Source organism: Protobothrops mucrosquamatus, unplaced genomic scaffold (assembly GCF_001527695.2).
Source record: "Protobothrops mucrosquamatus isolate PMUCROS unplaced genomic scaffold, P.Mucros_1.0 scaffold394, whole genome shotgun sequence".
Taxonomy (NCBI): Eukaryota; Metazoa; Chordata; class Lepidosauria; order Squamata; family Viperidae; genus Protobothrops; species Protobothrops mucrosquamatus.
In genome coordinates this window covers 172966-199796 of record NW_015386725.1, presented here as the reverse complement: position 1 = coordinate 199796, position 26831 = coordinate 172966, and the positions used below count along the sequence as shown (strand labels likewise).

At 35.1% G+C, this 26831-nt stretch overlaps 1 protein-coding gene across 1 annotated transcript in view; it reads left to right on the top strand.

Moving 5' to 3' along the window:
• Nucleotides 1–26831, top strand: part of SHANK2 (SH3 and multiple ankyrin repeat domains 2) — a 141007-nt gene that overhangs the window by 86951 nt on the left and 27225 nt on the right. Inside the window, exons 6-7 of the mRNA XM_015816010.1 lie at nucleotides 4261–4281; nucleotides 23014–23144. Coding sequence (XP_015671496.1) covers nucleotides 4261–4281; nucleotides 23014–23144 — 152 coding nt within the window. The remainder of the gene's footprint in view (nucleotides 1–4260; nucleotides 4282–23013; nucleotides 23145–26831) is intronic.

Here is a 26831-nt window from a genome sequence, read left to right as displayed (position 1 = left end):
TCTCTCTTACTAGACAAATACTTGGAAAAAAATAACATAATCTTTTAATATGAACATACATAAATAAAACAGGTGCAGTTTTTAATAATCACAATTAATTATTAAGAAGTTATATGTAAGCCTCTGTATTAAAATAGCTTTTTGTATTTAATTATATTTAAACAAAACTAAAAAGTTCAATAGAAAATATTTCAGGGATTTGTCAAATACAAAAGTTACTAGGTGTTTGACATTTTCTATGGATTTATTTTCTTGGCTATAAAATTTATTAAAATTTTCTTCACACCATTCTTATGCTACAAAAGGCAAAAAAAATATTATTATTGGTTTTTAATTTAGTTTTGGATCTGGATTTTCTAACCTATTTAAGGAAAATAAGGGAATCTCTATGTACGTGCTAGTGTTGATGTGTTTTAATTTTGTCAATATTAAGATTGAGAATTGATTATTGAGAATATTGTTTAATTATCCTTCTCAAGAGTTGGTAACATAGCATAACCTTTTTTCTTTCATTATGATCATTTTATTATAATTATTTTATTTATTTGCATCCAGCATTTTTATTATTTTTACAAATAACTCAAGGTGGCGAACATATCCAACACAATTTCCTCCTCCTATTTTCCCCACAACAACAATCCTGTGAGTGAATTGGGCTGAGAATGTGTGACTGGCCCAAAGTCACCCAGTCGGCTTTCATGCCTAAGGGAGGATTAGAACTCACAATCTCCCACTTTGTTTCCTGGTGCCTTAAACACTAGACTGAACTGTGATGTAACTCCCATCAGCTTGCATGTTTGTACCTTCTGTGAACGCCACTGGCCATCCCTATGCTTTCTTCATACATTGTTTTCCATCAAATTTGTACAATCTATAGCAATCCCCCCCCCCATTTTGCTATATGTTGAAATCTTCATTATTCTTCAATATGGATCATTGTAGATGATCTATCTATAGTATTTTAAGGCTTTCTGGGAGGATAAAATGAGTTTAATATAAAGATGCAAACTGAATTAAGGAAAATAGTTCATTGTTTTTCAAAGACTAAGTAGTATAGGATGTGAAGATTTATAAAGGTAACTATAACCACTGCACATATTACTACTTCAAACGGATCGGTCTGATTCAAATCAACTTATTTTTCCTATATAAAGTCAACTAAAACTCTTAGACTTTTAAGATTTTTTTGTTTCATATTATTTTTTCAAAAATCTAGCACTGAATGCTTTTCTTAAGATAAAGACAATATAAAAATAATCACTGTCATATAAAAGAACAGTCTTCTTTAGTAATAATATTTTTATATAGAAACGATGCTTCAGTGTGATAGAATCTTGTCATTGTTTCTAGTTTTAAATCTAGTTTTGATTTATTCAAAATTCAATAGAAGTACACAGGTTTGAAGTGAATAAAGCTACCGTCAGCCTTACCAGGTAGACCAGACAGGAAATATGAGCCGATAAGCTAACTCTACTTTCCTCTAAAGCTACATTAACAGAATCTTGCAAGTCATAAAGTCTTACAGTTCTCTCACCAATTTCCCTTCTCTTTATAGCCCAAGAAATAGGGAGGGTACCTATTAAACTTTTTGCCTCACCCATTATCTAGCTCAGGGGTAGGCAACCTCGGCTCTTTTATGACTCATGGACTTCAACTCCCAGAATTCCTGAGCCAGCATAGCTGGCTCAGGAATTCTGGGAGTTGAAGTCCATGAGTCATAAAAGAGCCGAGGTTGCCTACTCCTGATCTAGCTGCATGCTATGCTGTTTCTTATTTGGCCATCTCTAGGCAACTTTTCTTTGTCTCATCTCCCAAGTTCTTTCCCACATATCATTAAAACTACTTATCCACTTCAAATTCAACTAATTTCAAGTGAGAAAGTTTTATTGATATTTAGGCACTTTATTGAATTTAGGTACTTCTTATCAAGCTGTAGAAGAATACACAAAATGTACACTGTTCATGTACATCTGCCAATAGTGCTAAATACATTAGAACTACCAGATATTTTTTAAAATTGAATGAGTTAGACATTTCTGCATCTCTTTGCTGCTATTTAATGGTTGTGTACGTTTTTGCAACCCAGATCTGATAGCACTAAAATGTAGTCTGGATAACTTACTTGTAGTAAAGAATTTGAATGTATACATGCAACATACAATCCTGTGCACACTTACTTACTACTTTATATGTATCACTAAAGTAAGTTGAGTATATTTCTGAGAAAATGTACGTGTGTATGTATGTGTGTGTTTAATAAATAAATGCTATAGGGCAGTGATGGCGAACCTTTTAGAGACCGAGTGCCCAAACTGCAACCCAAAACCCACTTATGCATCATCAGGTGCCAGGTGGATGTGGCCCATTGGCTGGGTGTGGCCCATTGGGTGGGCGTAGCTGCGGTGGTAACGGTAGACTGGGTGGGACTAAAAAGTTCAATCAATCAATTCCAACTTTGCAAGATCTTTTTTTTTCTGCAAGAAATTGAAATTGACTGATTGAACCTTTTTTTTTGCACACAGCAGTGGAGGCCTAAAGCGAAAAGGTTTTATAAAACCCAGCTGAAGGCCTAAGACTGGGGCGATGGCGCGCGTGCCCATAGAGAGGGCTCTGAGTGCCGCCTCTGGCACCCGTGCCATAGGTTCGCCACCACTGCTATAGGAGCAATTGGTGCTGTTTAATATACCATCTCCTGTTCTTAAGAGACCTTCGCCTTGCATAGCACAGGGAATTGAAAATTTCATCATATCCATTCAAATGGATGTTTCCTAATTTCCCTTAAAGCACAGCACTATTAATTGTAGAGTTGATTTTGCATAAGGTTCATGTAGTTGGTTCTGACCCATATATGTTCTAAGAAGCTTTCAGGACTTTGTTGCTTTGAAAGTGTATCTGTTTGTATGTCAATTAATGGAATATGTTAAAACACAATGAAATGCATGCTAACTACCTGTAGCAAGTTGCCAAGTTCAGAATGATGATGATGATGATGATGATGATATGATTGCAATTGGAGAAAAATGCTTTTATGCTCTTTTATCAGAGAGATTGGCTTTTGTTTTTTATCTTCTTCATTTAGCATAGCTATACCCTAATGTAATTAATAAAGATCATTTAATCAAAATAGTATGCTTTCTTAAGTAAACTATTGTAAATAAATATTTTATATCTTACTATTTTAAAAAAATGCTTAAGAAAATAAGTTACCTTTTTCCATCTTAGAATATCTGTCTGTTGTCAATGAATTATCTGCACAGATTGGTTATTTTTTACCCTGTGGAAATGCTAGAAATTAGATTAGGTGCAAAGCATATGCTCACGATATGTTATTTCCAATGTATTCCTGTTATGCTTCTTTTAAAACATTATTTTCCCTCCCCTTCTCTTTTTATTTCATCTAAAACTGGTTCAAATATCCCCCAAGTTTGATGAGTAATTTATTCTTGTGTAAATAATAAGAAATACCTATAGCTTTTAGGTAGCAGACAATTCTACAGGCGTTGTGGTGGTTGGATTTATTTTCTATTTGCCCCTAAAACCCTTACTCTGACATTTTGTGCATTAAAAATATTAAAATTGTGCTGTCCTGAATGTTAATCCATCTTTGGGAGATATTCACTGACCTGGAAAACAAAGTCTATGCTGAAGGCTTTTACACAGCACAAATAACTTTGTAGGTATTAATGAAAGGACTTCAGGTAATTCTGTGTGAAACCATGAACATGTGCTGACATTTTATCAGTCATGTTGCTGGTTTTTTAGAGTAGATACCTGCCTCCAGTTGTAGTGTGGCATCCCAATGCTGGAATCCACAGACTTAAAGAACTAATAGCCTGATTATATGGGAGTCTCTTATTCTATTAAGTCTTTGTATTCTCATTGTTTATTAGACACCCTCTAATAAATACAATTTCATTCATAAGTCATTTTAACATTTGCAGAAAGGTAATCAGAAATCAATAGTCAGAAGGTTACAGTTCACTTCTCTTTAAATTCTAAGTCTTTTGAGAATGTCTTTTTCAAATTGCATTCCCCCCCCAAAAAAACATCCCATCTATGCTGTTTAACTTTTGAAATTAGATATTGATTTTAGAAATAGCCAACATATGTTATTTTTTAATGCAAACACTGCCTCTTAAATACAGTTCATCCAGTGCTAGGAGTGCCTAATGCTCAATGTTGGTATTTAAGCCTTAACATTTATAAGAAGACTATACTGTTCAGATTTTGATTTATTTTCATTTCCTTTCTATTTTCAAGCTTCAGTACGGAAGAAGAAGGGTAAGGGGAAGCATTTTTGTCTCTTTATTTTTTACTTTTTTTCCTGCATCATCTTATACTAAAGCAGAATACACAGTTATCAGTGGTTCAAATTATCAATCACAAAATAATAAATCAGTATGGTTTTAGTCATTTAGAAAATGGATTGCAAAGGTATAAAATAATTACATCCCTTGAGAAATCTTGTTTGACATAAATGATCCCATGTTTTTTTTTTCTTTTGCCTTGCCTCCTTCATCCCAACTCTCTTTCCCTTTATATGTTTGAGACCGTTTCTGGTTGTTCCCCAGTCATTACCACAAGGTTACTGTGCTAACTGGCAACTAATTAGGACTGTTTCATACATAATATTCTTCTTACAAACGGGAGCCTCCTTGCATGGAAAAATATGCACACACGTGTTGTGTTGTTTGTCTTTTCTGCTGTGTATTTGGAACTTGCTGCACTTCAGAACGTGTGTAACAGAATCAAAACAGACTCTGGCAAAATGATCACCTCCATCATTTTTTCCTACACTACGGTTCCCTTCATGTTGGCATGTCATGTGTGAAGCAGCCCTATGAGAAACAGTGGCAAGTAACAGGAGTTTGGTGTAGTCCTGCATCACTTATTTAACTTGCCTGCTTAATGGCCAGTTATTATTCACAGAACCACACTGCCTCTGTCTCAAAAAATAGGCACCTCACACACACTTTGAGACTATACCTGGAGTACTGCTGCTCTGCATAATTCAGGTTTAATGTAGCATATTCCACACTGTCCCGTGTGCATGGAATGCTGTCCCTTTAACTAATCCATAAGGTCACAACTCTCCTCTCCTTTATCTCCTTGAGACCCACCTCTGCTGCAAAGCATACTAGTTTATTGTGCAACTTGCAATAACCGATTACTAAATGAAAGGACTAATGGGGATTAATGGACATTTTGTAGTAAGATTAAATGTATGCACATAAAGTTTGCATATATTTAGTTGCATCCTGTTTCTTCCCTAGCTTTTTTATGTCACCTGTTTTCTTCATGGCAGGGTACTTGATTTTGGTATATGTGATTACACAGCACATTGCTAATCCTTTATGTATCATAAAGACGAAATACATTACAGACCAGCGGCATATACATTACAAACTTGTTTATAATACTAATGTCTTACAACAGTAATTGAAATGACTGAAATAAGATTTGCTTAATTTTGCTATCATTATTTACTTTAATATTTTACCAGTACATTCATCTTCTGTGTTGATCCTCGGCCAAAAGTTCCAAATTCAGTATTTCCTTAGTATAGCGGCATTCCAATTTGTCTACCAAAACTATCTGTGTAGCTACAAAAGCCCTTGACTAGCTGAGAGCTCCTATGAAGTTATGACTCTGTACTGGAATTGAATTATCCAGTACGTATAATGTGCGCCTGCTTATTCTTCTTTTCCCGAAGAAAACATAGATCCTATTGATATTCAAGGTTAATATTTGACCGTTTAGGCTCAGACTTATTTCACGTGTGTAGCATTCACTACATATATGAAGTTTAACCTTAGAATGTCTGCTTTGAAAGATGCATATAAAAATCAGTTGCTCATACTAAGAATGAATAAATTCACTGTTCTTTGTGCAACCGTATTTTAAAAACAGGTGTGCCCTATGATATATCAAAGAAGCTTTTCATGTACTTTATGTAGAGACTGTTCCATTCAGTTCAATAGCAGGCATAGCTTTATTGGCATCCATTCTCCACACTGAGATTTCCATGGTACTGAGAGGGTTAATTCATTCAATGGACTTTATGCCTCTGAACTGCAGCTCCTTACATAGAGTAGATCTACCAGATAAGGACTATGGTTTGGTCAATAATATTTTTATTGGAAAATTAAAGCCATAAAACATTAAAATATAGCACACAGTTTTGCATTGCTTTTAACTTTTTTTTTTTGCACCTTACACAACTTCTGTAATAACTTCTCAAACTGCAATGTTCATACTTTCTTTTTAATAGCTTTGATGAACTCAGAAATATACTATTAGCTTTGGAAATAAGTACCTGCTATCTAAAAATAGTTTCCTCGTGAATAATAACTATATTTAGGGAAAAAATAATTATTATAAGTATAACAATATTTAGAAAAAATAATTTAGGATTCACACATCATTAATACTTCTGTATTGCAGCAACCTTTTATACCAGCCACAACTAAGTGAAATGAGTAAGTCAGATTCTGACTTAGGGTCATGCTAAAAATGCTGGAAAAGGAGCAATGTAATATAAATATAAAGCAAAACATTTTGATATAATTGATATAAAACATTTGTGTATGTTGTGTATCTCCAGTAATTCAAGAAGAATAGATTGCATATCATTGTTTCCTGTATATAATGTGTGAACAACTGTGCCCTGCTTCAGAAATGATAATACCATTGCAAGTTTTGTATACATGTACCGGTACATAGTGTGCTAACTGTTAAAACTAGTGCACAGACCCAACTGACATACATAAAAGTGTGTGTGTGGATAAAGTAACTATACAGAAATGAATGGGGAATTCTATGCTCATATCCGAGTGAGTAATCTTACAAGTGTAGCAGTGTAGCAAATATATATTTGTGAAATTATGAACAAATTCCAAACAAATTAAGTAATTTAATTATTTACTGATAGTAACATTAATGTGAGTAGATTGTTTAAAAATATTAATTAATATTATTTTTAAAAACACAAAACAGTAAAATAAAATAACTACCTGACTGATTTAAAAATATTAATTCTTAAAATAAATCAGAGCACACATTATTTCAATAGATCCCTGATTTTAGCCATAGAACTGTTTATTTTCTGCATAGTTAAATAGTTTAATTATTTATATTTTGTTTTCTGAAGTCACTTCATCAGCACCAGACTTTATTCTAACAGGTAATTTACTTTATTCGATAATACTTCAACACTTCAGTTAAATATTGAAAATAAAAAATCTTACTGTGTCACTTCTATACTGAATAAAGTTTGTAAATCATAAGTCCTCTCAAAATGATATGTGACACAAGTACATGTCATTAATTTATTGACTTTTATGAAGTTCTAAATTGATATATACACACTTGTAGACTTGAAGTAGGATTTATTAGCCTATTTCACATTAGAAGTATTTCTATTTTTGTTGATCTTGCCCTTGAAATTCCAAATATTAATTCAACCAAAGATGTAACAATCCAGAGTGTGGGTTTTTTTTTTAAAGAAAAACATTGCTATGTGTCATCCAAAAGAGACAATGTTTATAGCCTGTTCCATTTTCAGTGTCAATTTCTTTTTCTTTTTCTTCAAGAAAACATTTGAATTTTTTTTAAAAAAGTCAAAACAAATGCTATACTTGAATTTTTAATGAAACTGGGACTCAAACTTGGCCCTGTAGAGGCCCTGAATAAACTGTATAATATAGCCCTTGTTATTTCATCATTATGGAACTTACAGAGCTATTAACAACACAACTATAATACAAACAGCTAAACCAGGCATCTTCAATTATATGGATAATTTTGGAAGATATTTTGAACAGAAGTCTTCAAGCCATCATAATATTGTCTAATGGAAGATACCAATAAATATTTTTGAAGCTAAAAAGTCTAACATGGAATTTCTGAAAGATATTTGTGTAAGTGTTCACTGGTTGAAACAAAATAATCAACCTTCAATTAAAATTGTATTATTTAATTAAATCATAGTATTTATTTAATTTAATATTCTTGTAGATAAGCAGTTAGGCTACTATCTTCCGACCTCATTTTTAATTTTTTGTTTTTCTTATTAGGTAAATGGTGAATTTATTAGTTATGCAATGAATGTATTTTACTCTTTTTTAACATATAGAAAAATAATGTAACAAAAGAAAATGTTATATCACCAGGGCTTCCTAGAGAGGCATGTGATATTTCTAGCTTTTGCTGCTCTTGACCATAATAAAGAAAGGTTAAACCATGAAAACCCAGCATTGATTAAATCACTGTCTATAGCTAAAGCTCTCTCTTAAACCAAATGCCCATCTAGCTCTCTTTCTGATTTTCCCGGGTAGTAAGATTTTCAAATCTATCCAGATACTTTTTGGGAGAATTCCTTGTTCTGTTCAAAGAAATAATTGTCAAATGCTGAGTATCATTAAAACAGTGACATCCAGTGCCATTTTCAGAAACATTTCTCAGTTTCTTAGCAGTTATAAATGCACACCATGTGTGAACAAAACATTCATATGGTTATAACATATCATTCACCCCAATACGTAAAGTACATAGTTGTCTTTCTTCACTACAGAAAAATAATTGAGGGTGATTTTCCAGTCCTGGTGAAAAAAGCATTGCAGGAAATGAACAATGGAATCATAAATACTCAAGAGGATCACAGTTCTATGGCTACTGTACATAGCGGTACTTTACTGAGCAAAAACTCTTGAACTGCTTCACACAAAAAAAGGAGTAAGTCAATTGATGCAATGGATTTATTAAGATTTTCCAAGTATAAAGATTTCTATGGAATGTCTTTTCAAAGCTTTTAATCTCTTTGTGTCTTTCAGATTCCATGGTACATTGTGGTCTAGCTGCTGCCATGCTGTAAAATTCACTAGGAATCATTTTTCATTAGAATTCATTTTTTCTTCAGTTGTTAACCATTCCATGTTCTTTTCTGATGGAAGTTATAAAATAAATGCTTTTAGGAAACTTGTGGCTTGTTTTTATTTCCCATGGTATTGTGCCAAATTTACTGTGGGTGTTTTTTTTTTGGGGGGGGGGAATTTCATCTCTTTCAACTCCCAACTAAAATTCAGCCAATCTTAATTTCAGAATGGAAAAGCATTTTTTCTTTTGAATCTAAAAGGGTATGGCTGAATTTAAAAAGTAATTCGAATAATATTTCTTGTATTCCAGGAATAATGCTGTTTAAAATATTTCTATTCCCCTTAATGGACATTTAAGAAGGGTTTGAGAGAATTGTATGCGATTAATGTCTTTTTTTCATCAGAATAGAAGCAACAGGCAATATTAGTAGTTATTTCCAAAAAGTAGATCAGTTTATATTTAGCTATCAAAGGAGCAGCTAAAAAGAGGGATAAATTACTGCTTTGAGTTTCATTATTATTGTTAAATCTTATGTAGAACTAGTTTATTAAAAAGATTCATATACACAGCCTCCCCCTAATCCATTGTTGATTTTTAATTTTTAATGATAAGATTTTTAACTAATATGTGATATTTGCACATTGACATAACATTAAATTTTAAAAAGTACCCTGATAACCGTTAGTATGAAGATCTTCAAAATAATTCATGTGATATTCTAGAAATTCTAATGGAAGACTACAGGATTAAAACATATGTTATTTTGAAATTAGGATTTAGCTTCCATATACAATATATTTCTATACTATGCTATGATATAAAATTCATATATAGTTTCTTCTTTTAAACTCAAGGTACAATTTGGGTGTTATGGTATCCTCTCAGCAACCTGGGTTGTACAAGGTGAAAGATGTCAACATTTTCTTGACTTCAGGGCTGTTCCACAGTTTGCTTAGCTGCACACCAAAACTGAGGAGAGCTTTGTGAAATTGTGCCTTGAGCATTTGCAGTTCTTAAGGCATCCATTTACACCTGAACCCTCTCTAAAATTTAAAAAGTACAAAAAAAGAGTCAATATTTTTGACTTCACCCATTTTAAGGGGACGATTGGACACCACCAAAGAAATGCTAACATGTGTGGCCCTTGGGACTCACTTTTTGATGGCTGTTCTAGATGGTCATATAATTGATAAGGTATTGTTAACAGTGTTCTAATACATCTCCATTCATCACACTAAATGTATTTTTACCAAATATAGTTTAGAATGTAAAGCATGGTAAATTGTTTTACAAATGTAAAAAAATTATACAATATAACTGGTTTGTCAACTTACACATCATGTGTAATCATAGTAACGCAAGCCATAATATGCAAAACATACTTAAACATTACACCAAGTCATTTATTAACTTTATTAGTCTTGAATTTTGAATAATGATGGTTGGGCCATCATTATTTGAAGTAGATGCTAGTAGATCAGTACTTTGTGGCTTGTGTAGGCAGAGCAAAGTCCTAACTATAATTTATCTAATTTACACAGCATGCTAAATTTTAATACCACAAACTATTATTTATAGTGCAAGCTCCGGCTATACTTTCTATTATAATAGTTCAAATATTATTCCAAGCCATATATTAAGTGGATTTTAATTTTGTGTGATGTCTGATTCTAGCTTTAAATTTGTTTTGATTCTACAAGATTATTTACCTACTCATAAATATTCTTAATTTATTGACTATATTTTGCAAAGAAAGGATTCATTTATTCACGACATGAGAATTTCTCTTACTATCTTTCAAATTGCATGGACCTATGTGCAGAAATGCATCCGGACACATGTATGCCTTTCTCAATGCCTTAAAATGTGTCCCAGAGATGCCCTCAATATATTGAATCAACAGTTGGAGAAAACATGGGGGTGGGGGCAGAAAGCAAGTTCTCATTGGTGTTCATTTCCCTCTTCACACATAATTAGATGCACTCAGAATCATAACATCCTCATAAATAAATATGCAAAGAATGTTTTTTTAAAATATTTTTAAAAATATTTAATTAAAAATAAACATTGTCTCCTTTTTATCATCTTATATTCAGATCATAGGGGCACAGTTATAGCATCTATCTGCAACTTTTAAAGTAGCCATGTCTTTTCCTAAGAGAGCAGGCATGTGTTCACCAGGGGGGGGGGGAGAAAGCAGCTGTTATAAGGAGTGGCTGTATTGAGATACTACAAAGAGCTTCATAATTAAATCCAAAACTCTATGTAGCACATGTGCATATAGATACACACTGCATTTACATCAAATAATTATTGATTAAACATAACTGAGTATAATTAATAAATAGACCTGCTCTAAAATGCAACATGTGATTTTAAATTAATAAATATTTAAAACATAAGTAATATACCAAGAGGATAATTAAACTAGTATATCATAATTTTTTTGAAAACTTTTAAATTCGGTGAAACTTATATCGAGAAATCATGAGTCACTGGGCTACATGCTACCATTACTAAAATAAGTGAGGGTTAAATTTTTCAGATTTAACTGGGGCAGGTAAATATTTGATCTCCTTTCTTTTCCATTCTTTGTTCCCCTTTTTCATACTGAACCTCTTGAAGTATGTAACTATCCCTACATACTGTTTTCCAAGTCTAAGGACAATTATATCAATGTTTTCAGAGTCAGATATGCAAAAATGTTAAAATGAGTTTTACTTTAAATGTAATTCGTTACATTATTAATAGCATGTGAGTTTTGAGTTATAGACTGTCTTTAAATTTAGATTATCATAGGTGCATATTTAATAATAGTAGACATGTTTATTTTGCATTAATGAATTAGGAAACACATTGTCAAAACAAGAATATACAGTATTTATAGAGGGCACCACGTCAACAGCAGAGACGTGATACTAATGAAACACATACTAATGAAACAATTGCTGTGAATTTTATGGCATGAGACTTCATGTCTAGAAATTACTTATATAATTTCTCACCACAGATATATTTTACACTACTGATGGTGGTTTTCTAATGTGTATATATGTGCAAACATAAATCCTAACACATACAGACTCATAGTCCAGCATGTGAAATCACATCCCCTCCCAAGGTTTATGTTTACATGGTTCTTATCATACAGCATTTGAAAACAACCACATGCAGAAGGAACAATATTTGCATAACTACCCCCAGTTGTGTATTGTATCTACCAGAAGTCATTATATAAAGGTGCAAAAATGGAAATTGCACCCAATTTTGTATTAATTATTTTTGTTGGTAGTTTTTATCTGTATCTGTCTTAGGTTTTCAAAAGCTTCTGCCATATCTGGAGCATCTTGAATAGTGTAAGAAGAAGGAGCATGATGCTCAAATACAGAGCAACAAACTGGGTCTTCAAGACAATCCTCAAGTGTACTACTACAGCTGTTGCATTGCTAGCTGTATTTATTGTATCCAAAGAACTTTCCATGTATCTCGCAGCAAGAAGATCAAACCTACTTCTACACTCCTGATGTTCATATGGGGGGAAAGGGAAGAATATATAAGGAAGAGAAAGCGATCCAATAGAGATGAAAAATCTGGTGGGATCTCAAAAGGAGGGACTCTGAGAGCAGCGCATCTCAGGGGAGGGATCAGCTGCCAATACAAGTGGCAGGTAAGACTCAAGATGGGCATAAGAGTCTACTATTCTCAGTGAAACCTATTAGGTTTTCTTTTAAACTAAAGCCTCTAATTATTGTAAAAATGTACTTTAGAGTCTACTGTTTCTACAGACTTTCTACAGCTAGGTTGTCTGTGCTATTTTTTTGTGAATTTTAAATCATAAATAAATTATAAACAGTGTCCTGCATTTACTTAGAAACTCAGACAAAAAAGACTATTCTGATAATGACTTCTGTGATGCAAGGAGCCAGCAGTATTCCAACACCATGATTCTACCCATGCATCTATGGAGGTGGTGTAGTCCTGACTTCTGGCAGCATTTGACAGACATTTTAGCCAGAACCGAGTCCTTTTATAGGGAAGGAGATGGGCAAAAAATGAATAATCAACACATACATGCACATAAGATATGTCAAGGTTGTCACTCTTTTTACCAGAAGTTCATGACTCTTGAAGCCGAGAATCTTGAGATGCAATCTTTCTGAACAATATTCCCAAGTATAAATCCAATTGTTTATGTCATCATAGAAAAGCAGAAGGCATCTGATCAGATAGAAGAAGGAACAGTCTTAACATGCCCTTATAGAGTAATTTATTGTTAAATAATCTGAACACTCCAGATTTTTCTTTTGTTTTATTTTTACGTTAAACACAACATCAGATGAAAAATAGTGAATAAGGAGTCCAAATTGTCAGATCTTTGGCCCATCCTTTTTTCCCCTTTTACCCATTCCCAATCTACTTCATATACTTCTGTATAGTTAAGCATTCTGAAATGTGTATTGAGATAAATTGAAACTAAGGAACATTTATGAGTTCAGATCTTTAGGAATCAGGTATCCAGATGCTGATTCGTATTATAGGTCTAAAACAGGCTCTCGAGATAGAAACACTGTGAAAATATATTGAGGCAGAATGCAGATACTGTATATCTTTTTATATAGAAAGTAAATTGTTCTAAACTCTGTTCCCTATGGAATGTGAATTCCAAAAATAAGGATTATCTGCAGTGATTATCTGCAGTGCTATTAACCATGGCTGTAAAATAGGTTATTAAAATTGGTTTTAATCAGGTTTGCAAGTTGAGTCTATTTGACAATGAAGTTCTTTAGCAGTAGCCATGGCGATCTCTTTGCAGATATATCAATAAGCCATGCATAGACTGACAAAGTAAGAGAGGAGGTTGAGGAGGCTCATATGCTTATACTGTACATTGCTCCTTATTTCTTAACTATAGTTAAGACATCAGTAATGTTGAATCTGCACTAAACATGAATGATAACTTCAGCATAGTCTCTACATGCCACATAATGTATTGGCATGTTAATATTTATTCCCTGTAATTAGCAATTCTGAGACACACAAAATTAAATGCAGCACTTAAAAGTTTGAGTCTTGCTTCTGGTCAAGAGCTAGTCATAGATTTGAAACTGAAGCATATTAATAGTAAATTAATACTACAACCCTGTTCGTTGTAGTTGCTTTTACTATTTACTGTTAATGTTATCTCTTGATTCAGCCCTTTCCTTGTTAATAGGCAGTTTTACAAATCATCTTGAATGTATTCATGGATCCCAAATATTCAAGAGTGACGCTAGAACTTAAATCCACGTAGAATTTGTAGATTCTGTTCACCCTGGTGGTTATTTATGTGAGTGGTAACACATGCCATGTAGCATTGTGTCTTCTCTTTCTGATTAGGAGGCTAGATATTTTACAGATACTGCAACAAATACATATATTTGTAGTAAACAGTTGTTTCAATTTTATGAAATCGATTCCTGGTAGATGAACCCACAAACACAAATAACAGGTTTCCCCCACTAGTTATGTGATCAGAATATTTTAATCACACAATTCAGACTTTTAGATTATTATGTAAGTTCTACCACTTTCCATTTTGGGTAGGTTCACTCTAAACAACAAAACCGAAAACCACAATTTTCAAATATGAAGAATGCCTGACGATATATGTCAAAAAATATTAATAATGAAATGCTTTCTTTGGAACAACAATTGCCAATTCCCATATTGTAAGGGACAACTCTGGCTCCAAACTATTCCAAGCATCCAGAGAATATTTTGATGTCTCATTTGACAGTTTATCATTAGCAGGATGTTATGTTCAACATGACCCAGTAGTACTTTATATTTACAGTATGCATATGGTAAAGCAAGACTGAAAGCACAAGATTTAAAAAATAGGAAGTCATCTAATACAATTTTTTAAAAACACGTTTCTTTTACCTCTCAAACATTATGAATGATTAAAATATAGTAGACCAATGTGGTCTGAGCAGAAACAATTATTTTTTTAAAAAAAACGATTTACTCGTTTGATTAAAAGGATCCTAGTTTTTTATGCATGAATTTTGTGGCCCATTTCTCTGAGGAAAATTGTAGTCACTGGTTACAGCTGATGCTGTACTAGTGAAGCAAAGGTGGGGATAAAAATGAAAAAGCAGCAGATATTACATCGAATTTACCCACAAAGGCCCTTTTAAAAAATGTCCATGCAGTCGAACCTCCAAGGATTGCATGTACACCCACCCCTTCCATTTTCATCAGTGTCTTCTCATACTTCTTATATAAACACAACTTCATCATCAATTTTCATAAAACATGCAACTGGACAGTCTACACAAACCAAATATGAATATTTTAATTTCAAAATGGAGAAGCAATTAGTTTTTACAGTAACATTTATTGTTGAGATTAAATCTTCATTTTTCTTGCATCATGAAGTACACAGTGTTCTTTAAAAAATACATGGATATAAGATCTTGGGTGGTAAATTACAATAACATTTGGAAATTGCCCATAATCATAATAGTAATCCTTTCCTTATTTGAAATTACAAGGGATTATTTTAAGGAATAATATATAAAATTATCCCTTTTAATATGACACATACATACACCCATGCCCCCTAACGCAAACACATAACTCCAGATAAAACTGATAAGAGCAGCATGTGGTGTGTTTCAATGAGCAGGAGTTACACCTAACAAAATTCAAAATGTTTGAAAAATCATACAAATTGGTATGAATTTGCTTTGCACCAATTACAAAGTTCACTAGGAATGATCAGAAGAAGAAGCTAATAAAATTTATGTTCACACACAGCTCTTCTTAAAAGTGGGAAGTGTGATAATTTAAAGCAGTGATTATTATGATCATTCCAGCGGACTTCTCAGAAAATTATAAATGTCTGAATTGTCCCTGAGGCAGAAGGCTTACTTTATTTTTCCAAAACAAGATATTTTCTCATTCTTTGCTAGTCTGGGTATGCTAAAGAACTACTGTACAGACCATAATAGTCTAACTATGAATTGCATGTATTATATAACTATTTGCAAGGAATACATTTGATTTAGTGCACGTGTGAATTGACATCATGTGTAAGGGTTCCACTTATATGGCCTTAATTTAGTATCTAAACTTTCTTCATAAATTTTGTCAAACATGGAAAAAATGTTTAGTATTTTCCTTACAAAATTACTCAAGTGAGGAAGCAGGAGAAGCACAAGTCAAATAATACCTCAGAGAAAGAAAAAGTATCCTGATGAACAATGCCCTTGGTATAATTAGCTTCTATTACAAATAACGGAAAGGAAATAAATGTATACAGACAATGAGAGGCTAAGAGACATTGTTCACAGGATAAATTTGATTAATGGTCACAGTGATTTTGTGACAATAATTCTGCAAGGGATTTAGATGAAACGACGGACAAAAGAGAAGATAGCAACCAGTGCTTCAATGGCTGCCATACAATCCAGTGGTGGAGCACATCTGACACCACAGGAAGCTCAGGTCGCTTGGACAATTGACCCAAAGTTCATCACAGAGATTTCTGACTGTGAACATCACTACAGTGCATAGGTGAGCTTTTTGATAGGTTCACAGACATTTATGTCATAATCACAAAAAAGTGTATTGAAAGTTGTACCTTGGGATCCAGCTTAGTTGTATGTGTTATGGGTGTAGGGCAGTGTGCTTTTTATGATATTTTAATAATTTCAGCACTCCCTGCATTTTTCAGTCTCTACATTTTAGACAGCCCTAACACAAACACTCTGGTTTCCCAACTGGCTTCTTTTTGTGTGTTGTCCAATGTATGTAGATTCCTCCATCTTCCTGGCCTCAGATACAGTGGTTGTTGCTCCTCTATTTGATTGCCAGATGTCACTGGGGAACAAGATGGGGAGGTTCCTGGATCTTCGGGGCAACCCAGGCACCAGAGAGGAAGCTCACCGTCTACACCTGCAGAAGAACAAGAGTCCTCAGTGCCTGCTTCAGATGAAGATTCACCAGCCAGAACTACAGAGAGTTGGCCATGGCCACTGTCATCATCTGAAACACCCAGCAATGTTGGGGAAGATTTTGAGGGATTTCCAACGCCAGAACGGACTCCACGGTGTACAATGGACATGCACTCTCCTGGCGATCAATCTCTCAGTAGAACTCAATATGAAAGTGACTCTCTTGAGGAGGGGAATATTGAAATGAATGAAAATCGCCATGGTGTTCAGGCTGTCTCTAGGGATCAGGGTTGGAGAGGGCAAACCCAGCTGACAGAGGGGGAAAAGCTATTGATGGAAACCAACAGTAGGATTGTGCAGCTGCTGGAGAACATAAAGAGAGAGCACGCACAGTCCATGGGTCTCATGTCACAGTCCATGGGCCGGATGGAGTTGCAGCTAGGCATTGTGGCAACATCCACAAGAGCCATTCATAACTACCTGTCTGAGATTTTAGCTTTCCTCAAACAACCAAGGACACAGGTCCTTGAAACTCGTATCTCCCAAAGAGCCACCCCTCATGTTGAGTTAACCAGTGCCTCAACGTGGACTGGTGAGGACGCAGTGGCAATGTCCACTGTGTACTTACCAAGAGATGAAGGGATTAATGACTCTCAAGAAACACCGCAAGCCACAGTGCCTCGTCGCAGTGGCCGAATGCAGAGAGCCATAACTGAAAGGGCATCTTTGCCCATGCCCATGCGTCAGGCAAAAGAGGGAGGGAAGAAGAAATAAATTATCACATGAGGGATAGTATTTTTAAGAGATTTTTTTTTAATGTGCCTGTCCTTTTAATTCTTAGCCATACGGCCATGAATGGCAGAACTTGACCATTTCTACATTTGGCTAACGTTATATTCTGGCTGACTAGATTAGTCTAACATTTTGTAGTTTCTATTTGCATTGTTAACAATGTGTGCTGCTGGTATTTGAAGAACATTTGCTTCTGTTCTTTTACTTTAGCTTCATGAGAACATTTTTTTACACTGTGCCAGACATTCATTGCTTTTCTTACAAATACAAATCATTTCTGGACACAGCTGTTTTTTGAGTTTTCTTTTTCCATGATCCCCTTCCCTCTGAGCAAGCATACTGAAGTTCTTGGTAAGTATGTGGATATTGACAATCCCCACCTTAGAAATTGTGTTTGAGTAGTCTCTTGCCTGGTGTTTCTGGCATGCTGGCCTGAGGTTAACCTGTAAGTGCCTTTTTGGATCATGATCATTCTTATCCTCTGTAGGTCTGACCAGATTAATCTCTAGCCCATAACCAAGCCTATCTTGGCTTGGTTATGCAGTCTACAACATGCCAGGACTCAATTGCAGCATTTGTGACTTATACAAAAATGTGCCAGCAAACCTTTTTAGGCACAGGAATGACATTTTCAGAAGTTTCTTTACTTGCCACATCTTTTGTGGGTAACATGGTTATCCTCTGAGTTTGAATATTTAAAAATAGGAAAAATAATATGTGCTTACACCCTTTCAGCAATGACAGTATTTGTAGGAGAAACTATATCTGATAAGATCATAGATATTGATTGTCACTCTCCTTACAGCCAGACCTCGTCAGAATGTAAGAGTCATGACATGCTGTTGAGTACTGTGCCACAATGTCTGAAAAATAGCTCAGCATCATAGTGGATGCGTTGTAATAAAAATCTCTCTCCTCTCCCTTCAGGCCAGGGAGCTCTAGGCAGATGAGCAATACAGTAGGGGCAGAAAAAACCAGTTAATGTGGTTGGGACTGGGCTGGTTAACATTATGGAACTCCAAATCTTCTCTTAGATAGAAGAAGAATACATGATGGCCCTCAAGGTGGTATCAGATATTATTGTTTAAAGGTCCCCTTTTCAGGAGTAAATTGAACATTGAGTGATACCACTGTGTACAGGTCCTGAATAGTTGACCTTTGACCTCAATGTTTAAATTGACTTTCCTAGAGTCACCAGAATGTATTGTCAAACCCATAACTGAAACCAAGTTTGTGCATATATCAGTGTTCTGTGTGCATATATATCAATGGTCCCCTCTCTGCTCCCTTTCGTTTTGAGTCTGAAGGGAAATAGTCAGGAAGCATTTTGCTGCAGTACAAACAAGCCATGTGTGTTCCCAAGTGAAAGAAATGCTTGTGGCTGCTTTTTGCTAAATGACTGAGCTAATGATGAAATGCAGCTGGTGTAAGCTAACCTTCTGACTGCAGGCACTTTGCAGGCGCAACTTTTCAGTCAAAGCCTTTTCCTGAGAGAACCTAGACCCAGTAGCTCTCAGATGAAGAGGACACTTCCATGGGTGTTCTGTCTTGACCATGTACTCAAATGCATCTTACTTAGCAGGTGTGGCTTTTCACACCTGTTTGACTTGCGCCCCATCTGTGCCTGTTTTTATTTATTTTTGTTTGTTTAACATGTTAACAGAAACTTTCGTAAATAAACTCTTTTAAACTGAAGCATGTTAAGACTCATTCTCACTGATACAGGAACCTACTTTCTTGCAAAAATGTCATTAATGAGTGTGATAAAAATTCCACTTTGACAAATATTTTAAGGTTTAGTTTTCAAAGTCTTACACAGAGACAAGGTACACAGATCTTAATGGGAAATGACATAAAATTTCAGAAACACCTAGAAGACTATTTCAGCTATGCAATGTTACATTTTTTTATTTGCCTTATGTCACTTTAAAAGTGTGATAGAAGCTGAGAATGGAGTCAGTTCAAATTATGTAAAAAAGTAAATTATGCAAATTCTACAGTACCAATGAAGTGTGATTGCAAATTGTAATTATTTTTCAGTTTCTTCAGTGAAACATATAAGTTTTTATTTGAAAGAATGAACTTATTTTTGAATTTAACACATTTCTTCTAGGGATTTATTTTATCCTGTTGTACAGGTAGCCCTCGACTTAACAACAGTACATTTAGTGATCGTTCAAAGTTACAACAGCACTGAAAAAAGTGATTTATGACCATTTTTCATACTTCACTTCACATTGCAGCCTCCCCATGGTCACGTGATCAAAATTCAGATGTTTGGCAACTGACTCATATTTATGACGGTTGCAGTGTCCCAGAGTCACATGATCACCTTCTGAGACCTTCTGACAAGCAAAGTCAATGGAGGAAGCCAGGTTCACTTAACAGCTGTATTACTAATTTAACCACTGCAATGATTCACTTAACAACTGTGACAAGAAAGGTCATAAAATGGGGCAAAACTCACTTAACAAATGTCTCACTTAGCAACATAAATTTGGGACTCAATTGTGGACGGACGTCGAGGACTACCTGTATTACTTTATCATGGTGACTTTTTTAAAAACAAGGAAGCACACAGTTGTAAGCCATTTAGCACCTAGCAATGCTATCAGAACTGCTGTTGGAGTTTCTACTCAGCCAAAGTATCCAGACATTTTTTTTCATACTATCTGGAAGCCAATCTACTTGTCCCATTCCCGTTTAAGTTCCAGCTATTCTTATCTACAATTGGAAAGGTACATAATACACCCACTGAATGAAAGAAATTGTTGGACAACAGAAAATAAATTGAGAACAGAGGCTGTAAGATCAACAAAAGATAGATGCCAATAATATAATGTGTGGCTGCAATACATGAATGTATTAGAAAAATGTTGCAAACTTTTATTGTAGTCAAATCTATTGCTTTGGTCAGACTTTCAGTACAGTCTTGCAAAATCAGTAGCATGGTTCTCATAATTTTGCAGTGATTATATCCATGCTTTTTCAAGTGTCTTCAAAGCCTCTTCATCGTTTTCCTGTACCTCTCATTATCTGACTAGTTATAGGGTTATGTCTGTCTGTTTAGTTCTAAAAGCAATGAATTGTTTTGTGGCATTTACAGATAATTTATAGACAGATAATTTCAATTTTCAAAATAATTCTAACTTGATCCCTAAAGTATTTTATGGATCGCTGATAGGGCTGGAGACACATAACATGAAATCTTCCTTCTTGAAATTCTTGGTGGTGGATATGCCAGCATACCCAAATGTTTAAAATGTTTAAATGAAGTCATTAGATATTACGGTTTACATCATATCCAAGGGCTTATCCTAGTTTGAAAAACACAGATTGGATTATTTCTAAATTGAATGCAAAGGTATCTTTTTATCTTGTTTGAAGGAGGTAAACAAAAAGTACAAAGATGTGGATACTGGCATGGTATTTGTTAATGGTTCTATCAATGTTATAATAACATTGACAGAACCATCAACAACTTAAGAGGCTCCTTTTCCAGAGCAGTTTTCCAGTGCTAAGAAAACTAACTTCATTAAAATACCGTTGACTTGATCCAGGTAGTCCTATGGGCATACGGACTATAATGCACACACCAAACTCAACTAGCACAAGATCTTCCCTATTTATTTCAGTAATTAAGGCATAGTTAAATATTGTTGGTATTATATGCAAAAATGTTCACAGACCACCTCCAACCATTGGAGTTAACTAGAAATGGTACATTACAATCTATTTTCCTTATCCTACTCTAATCCAAATGTTTAGGGAGTGAATTTGTATGCAAACATTGCAAACACTATGATAATGCCTGTACTTTGCATGGGTGAAACAGCCATTAAAAATTAAGATAGCTGTTTTAAGCATTAAGGTGCCACTTTTTCTTTCCCATAAAGTAATTTGTAGTGCAGTTATTCTAATTTTCACTGAAAGAAAGAAAGAAGAATGGCCAGGAAAACTTACATTTTATTCATTTTGCTAATGAGGTAGCAAAATGAATAACAATTCATTTTGCTAATGAGGTAGAAGTAAGAAATTTTATAAGATATAAAGTTTTTTCTAGCTCTTATTGAATTTTTTATGTATACATATTTTCTGTGTATACAAATCCTAGGTTAAGAAGAGTTGTGTGTTAATTTTATTACCATTTCCTAGATTTTTTTCAAAATGGATGTCCATAAATGGTGTTTGTAATTTAATCTGTCTGTGAAAGTTAATATAAAAGGTATTGCAAAGAAAAATATTATTAGTATAGGTTGAATCCTAGTCTGTAAAGAGGCTTGGTTTTATTATTAATGTAAAGGAATGGTTGCACACAACTGTAATGCTATATTTCAACTGTAGTCTAACTCTTGATTTAAGCATTTCTCTTGTGTCTTTAAAAATAACTCTCACAGCAGTTCCCTTTATTTTGATATATGGATATAACTAGGTGTACCTTGACAGCACTACAAGATCCAAATTTACCACATTGCAAAAGGGGTAGATAAGTTTTATGTGGTTGAGATCTATTTTGTATTTAAAACTGAAGGCCAAGATTCATGACAATTTTGTCTATTATAGTCTCTTTTCTTTTCTCCAGCCCAGATCAGTTTTTCCACTTTTTGTCCATTATGAAGTCATCATACCATGACTACTGTCATGGTCCCAAATTATAATTTGATAGCAGTATTCAGCACACACTTTAAACATGTGTTGCATTCAATAATTGAATCCGATTCTATGGTCATTTTTGCATGACTGCTCCCTGATGGACAAATGAACAGTTATAATTCAGCCTGAAATAAAACGGTTCATAAATAGCAGTATGGATATGAGAATTCATTGTAAGAGATTGTCAGGCTTATAGGAAAATTGTCATTCAAGCTTTCAAAGTCCCCACATTGGACCTAAATAAAATAATTTTAATATTCAGAAATCTGTAAAATCACTAATACTTACTATAGAAGTGCCAAATAGCCTGACATCCGTAGTTGACAATAAAGCAGTAATATATAGGGCACTTAAAATACCTAGTTTTGTTTAAACATTCAGTAACATTCTCATGACTACTGTGTGGAACAGTTCTCTGCAGGTATACTACTTCTAAAGGTTTTCTTTCCATTTCTATATAGATATTTTCCCTTCACATTTTGAAGGTTTGAAGAAGAGGATTGTTTTTCAAGTCACACTAAGTAAACATTAAATGCATGCAGGCTTAAAACTAAAGCATGCATGTTATGCAGCAGCAATAAAATTGCTCGGCTTGCACGACTTACAATGTTCAAGCATTGCCTTGTTAAAATGCCAAAATCCCCTTTTTTCTTTGCATCTTTAAAAAAGTAAAATTATATTTTACATTGCAACACTTACTTTTTCAGTCTTTGGACAAATTAAATTTATTTTAGCATCTATTTCTGTGTTACAGATAAAGCTGATGAAATAGTGCCAGTTTCCAAGCCATCGAGAATTCCAGAAAATGCAGTTTTGGACTCAAGAGTGGCAACAATTAAACAACGACCTTCTAGTAGATGTTTTCCCTCAGCTACAGATATGAATGTGAGTGGTGTCTATATTAAATTTCCTTTAAATTACGGGAGCTTTGATTAAGTAAGAATTTTTCCAAATGCTCTGATTTTAATTATTCTGGGGGTTCTCTAATGGCTACCCAATATGCACTCAGCACCTAAGCTTATCCCGCTTAAATTCACTGTATTTTACACAATATTAAGATAAAGAACATGACAACATAATTGGCACTAAATAGCAGCAATAATTTTAAGGGACATATTCATCCTTCCATATTAAAAAAATATTTCTATATGTGTAACTTTCAGTTCAATGGTATTTATTAATATTTGCATGAGATAAACTCATGCATATACAATAATATAACATACAATACCCTCTTTTCATACATTGATGTCATATTATTTCCTCTCAAACTATATTGAACTCATCTTTTTAGAGTTTTATTTTATTTGTTGGTGTATAATAATTTTATGCCACATGTTATTAAGATTGAATTCAACTGCTATCTCTCTAGTAAATAAGGATCTGTTGTGCAGTGAATAAATGGAGCAAAAACAGATACAAAACACTCTAGAAGTATTATATCTCAGTAATAAAAATCCATAGTACCTCCATGCATATCCAGAAACAGCCTTATTCCAAAACCTAGATCCGTGGTGGTGAACTTATGGCACGGGTGCCAGAGGTGGCACTCAGAGCCTTCTCTGTGGGCATGCGCGCCATTGCCCCAGTCCTAGGCCTTCAGCTGGGTTTTATAAAACCTTTTTGCTTTAGGCCTCCGCCGCCATGTGCAAAAAAAAAAGTTTCAATCAATCAGTCAATTTCAACTTCTTGCAGGGAAAAAAAAAGATCTTGCAAAGTTGGAATTGATTGATTGAACTTTTTAATCCCACCCAGTCTGCCATTACCACTGCAGCCATGCACACCAACTGGGCTATCCCACCCAATTGGCCACGACCACCCAATTGGCCACGACCACCCAGAACCCGAGGATACATAAATGGGTTTTGGGTTGCAGTTTGGGCACTTGGTCTCTAAAAGGTTCGCCATCACTGACCTAGATAATCACAAGAAAACAGCATTAGAAATATTGAATGTGATGGATTCTTAGTCTAAGTAGTTAATACCAATTAGTTTATTTGTGAGTATTAAAAATTGTTTTAATTATGAAGTTATTAATGAGGCCACTAAGAGATCATTAATGTATATTTATCGTACAGAATATCCTCTTTCAGAACAGATCAGAAAGATTTATACAGTACTTTCCTTAAAAAAAGTATATTTGTAGTTTTTCTTTTCTGTCTTCATTTTTTCTAACACTCTTTTTTAGAACTGGATTAAAAAGCATATTTGGACATGTAGTTCCATCCTGTTACTGTGGTCAGACTTTTACATTTCGAGTTATGTATGCTGCCAAAAAGATTAATTATCCATGTGAACTATGGGTGATTAGAAAGTATGACTTCCATAATGCACTCAGTCTCAGGCTGTAATGAAATAATTTTTAGGGCCAAGAGCTGATGCAAGATTGTCAGACCACTTCAGTTTTGCTTCATCAGCACGTACAAGGGATTTGTGTTGCTGTTGAGAATTAAATCTAAGCAACAGGGGGAAAAAACTCTTACTATGCATAGCATCCAGTTATATTTCTCTTTCCTTAAAATTAAGTACAAGGATTCTGGGTCCACCCTAGATTCCTACATTTCAATAAATACTAAGATTGGGAAGGATTCTATTATTAAACGCGATGTTTGATTATTGTGGCAGGATTTGGCACCTAGAAAGAGCCACAGAAAATTACCTGAATTCTCTTTGCTGCTTTTAGTATAAATATGCAGATTCAAGTGTATTTAGAGAGGAATAGATTAATAAAGCAAAAGAGCATTTAGATTTGGCATGAGGAAAAGAGAAGGTGCTATTTTTGGTAATCCCATCTCATTATCACTTGTCAGTCTCTTGGATCTCAGTAATAATTGGTATGATAACATCCTTTTATAATATAATTATGATGAACTTGAGTTTCCGCAGAATTATTTGGCTTCATTTTTACCACTAAATCTTGGTTATGACAGCAACAGGAATAGGGTTAGAATAGAAATAGAATAGAAACATTCCATTAACGGATGGATGGGAGGTTGACTTTGATTTCTTGAGTAATTTTGAAGTCACTTCTGGGTAGTGCCCTATTTTTGTTTGAATAACTCACTGATGGTTAATGTGATGCATCTCTCCCTTTTCCTCTTCCTCCTTCTCCTCCTCCTCTTCTTCTCCTACCAATTCTCCAGCACTGAGATGGAGACTCCACCATTGGGTAGTAGACTGTATTCCTGCCCAATCAGATCAAGTCAGCCAAAGTTGCCACGCCCGTCCTGGACCGTTGATCTCCAGTCTTTGACTTGATCTTGCCCAGGACAGACATTGCAAGTTTGGCTCTAGGCAGGTACAGTCAGTGGTGGATTTTCCAGTCCCTTTCCCAATTTCAAATTTCAATCAAAGTATTACTTAGTGCATTTAATTTGGACCTTCCTTATCTCCCCTCTCAGCAATCCCGGTGGGGGTTTCTGAAAGAGACTAACGGCTATTAGTCTCAATCCTATCAGGTGGGGCCTTGCAGAATTGGTCGGGGTTGATTCAATTTAATCACAACAGGAGGCCAGCGGCTGTTGGCTCCAAGCCTCTCAAGCCTAACGGAGCATGCGGCTGCAGCTCCGTAGGCTGCTCGATCAAGAAAGCAGGCCCGGGAGACGTTCCTCGTCGCCTTACCAGTAGAAGGCCAAAGGAGGTTTTTTCCCTGATAACAGGCCCCGCGGAGCTCGCGGCTGCGGCTCCGTCAATTTGGGCGTGTATCTCGCCGGGGAGGGGAGGAAGAGCCCCCGGATCACCTCTAGGATCGTTTTCTCTGCATTTGGGAAGCTGCGGCTGCAGTCTTCGTGGCCGGTTGTCGTTCGTTTTCTCGATCGCAAAGGTGCGCGCGCGCGTTCAGCCTCCTTTTGCAATCGGCGTTTTCGGCCAGTTCTTGGAGGGCAGGGGGTTAGTTTTTCTTGTTTTGATTCCTCGCTTCTTTTATCTGTCGTGTGTGGAGACTCCAGGAAGTGAGGGGGTGACTTCGCTATGAGGAGTAATTTCCCTAGCCCTGCTTGAGGCAGACGCCTCCTTGGGGCCTCGTGGTGTTTGGATCGCCCGCGGTGGCCATTTTGGGCCCGCAGTTTTACCACCTACACTCAAATTAATTATTTGGTGAACGGAATGATTCTAATTAGAGTTTTTGCATAATTCCCAATTAACAAACAGCTTTTCCCTTTCTGCACAAGGGTGGTAATACTGGGTTTCCACCTCTCTGTAGTGAGATAGGCCGCCATTTTAGTAAGGCCGCCATTTTAGTAGGGCCGCCATTTTGTGCTCTTCATTTTCACATATAGAGTCAGATCCCTTTCTCTATTCTCATTTCAAAAACTTCTGGTTACAATTGGCTCATTGAACTCAAATTTGGTGTCTCCTGGTCCTTCATTTGCAATTTGATTAATTGGCACAGATTAATTGGCACTGTACTGGGATTCCAGACTCCCCATCAGCGTGTCTGTTCTTATCCACAGTATTTTCAGTACGAATTCCAGGCTCCCCTTATAGAGTGTCTGTCCTTATTCGTACTTAGTTTCTCCCTTGGATTCCAGGTGCCCCAGCAGTGTACCTGTCCTTATCCAACTGGGATTATAC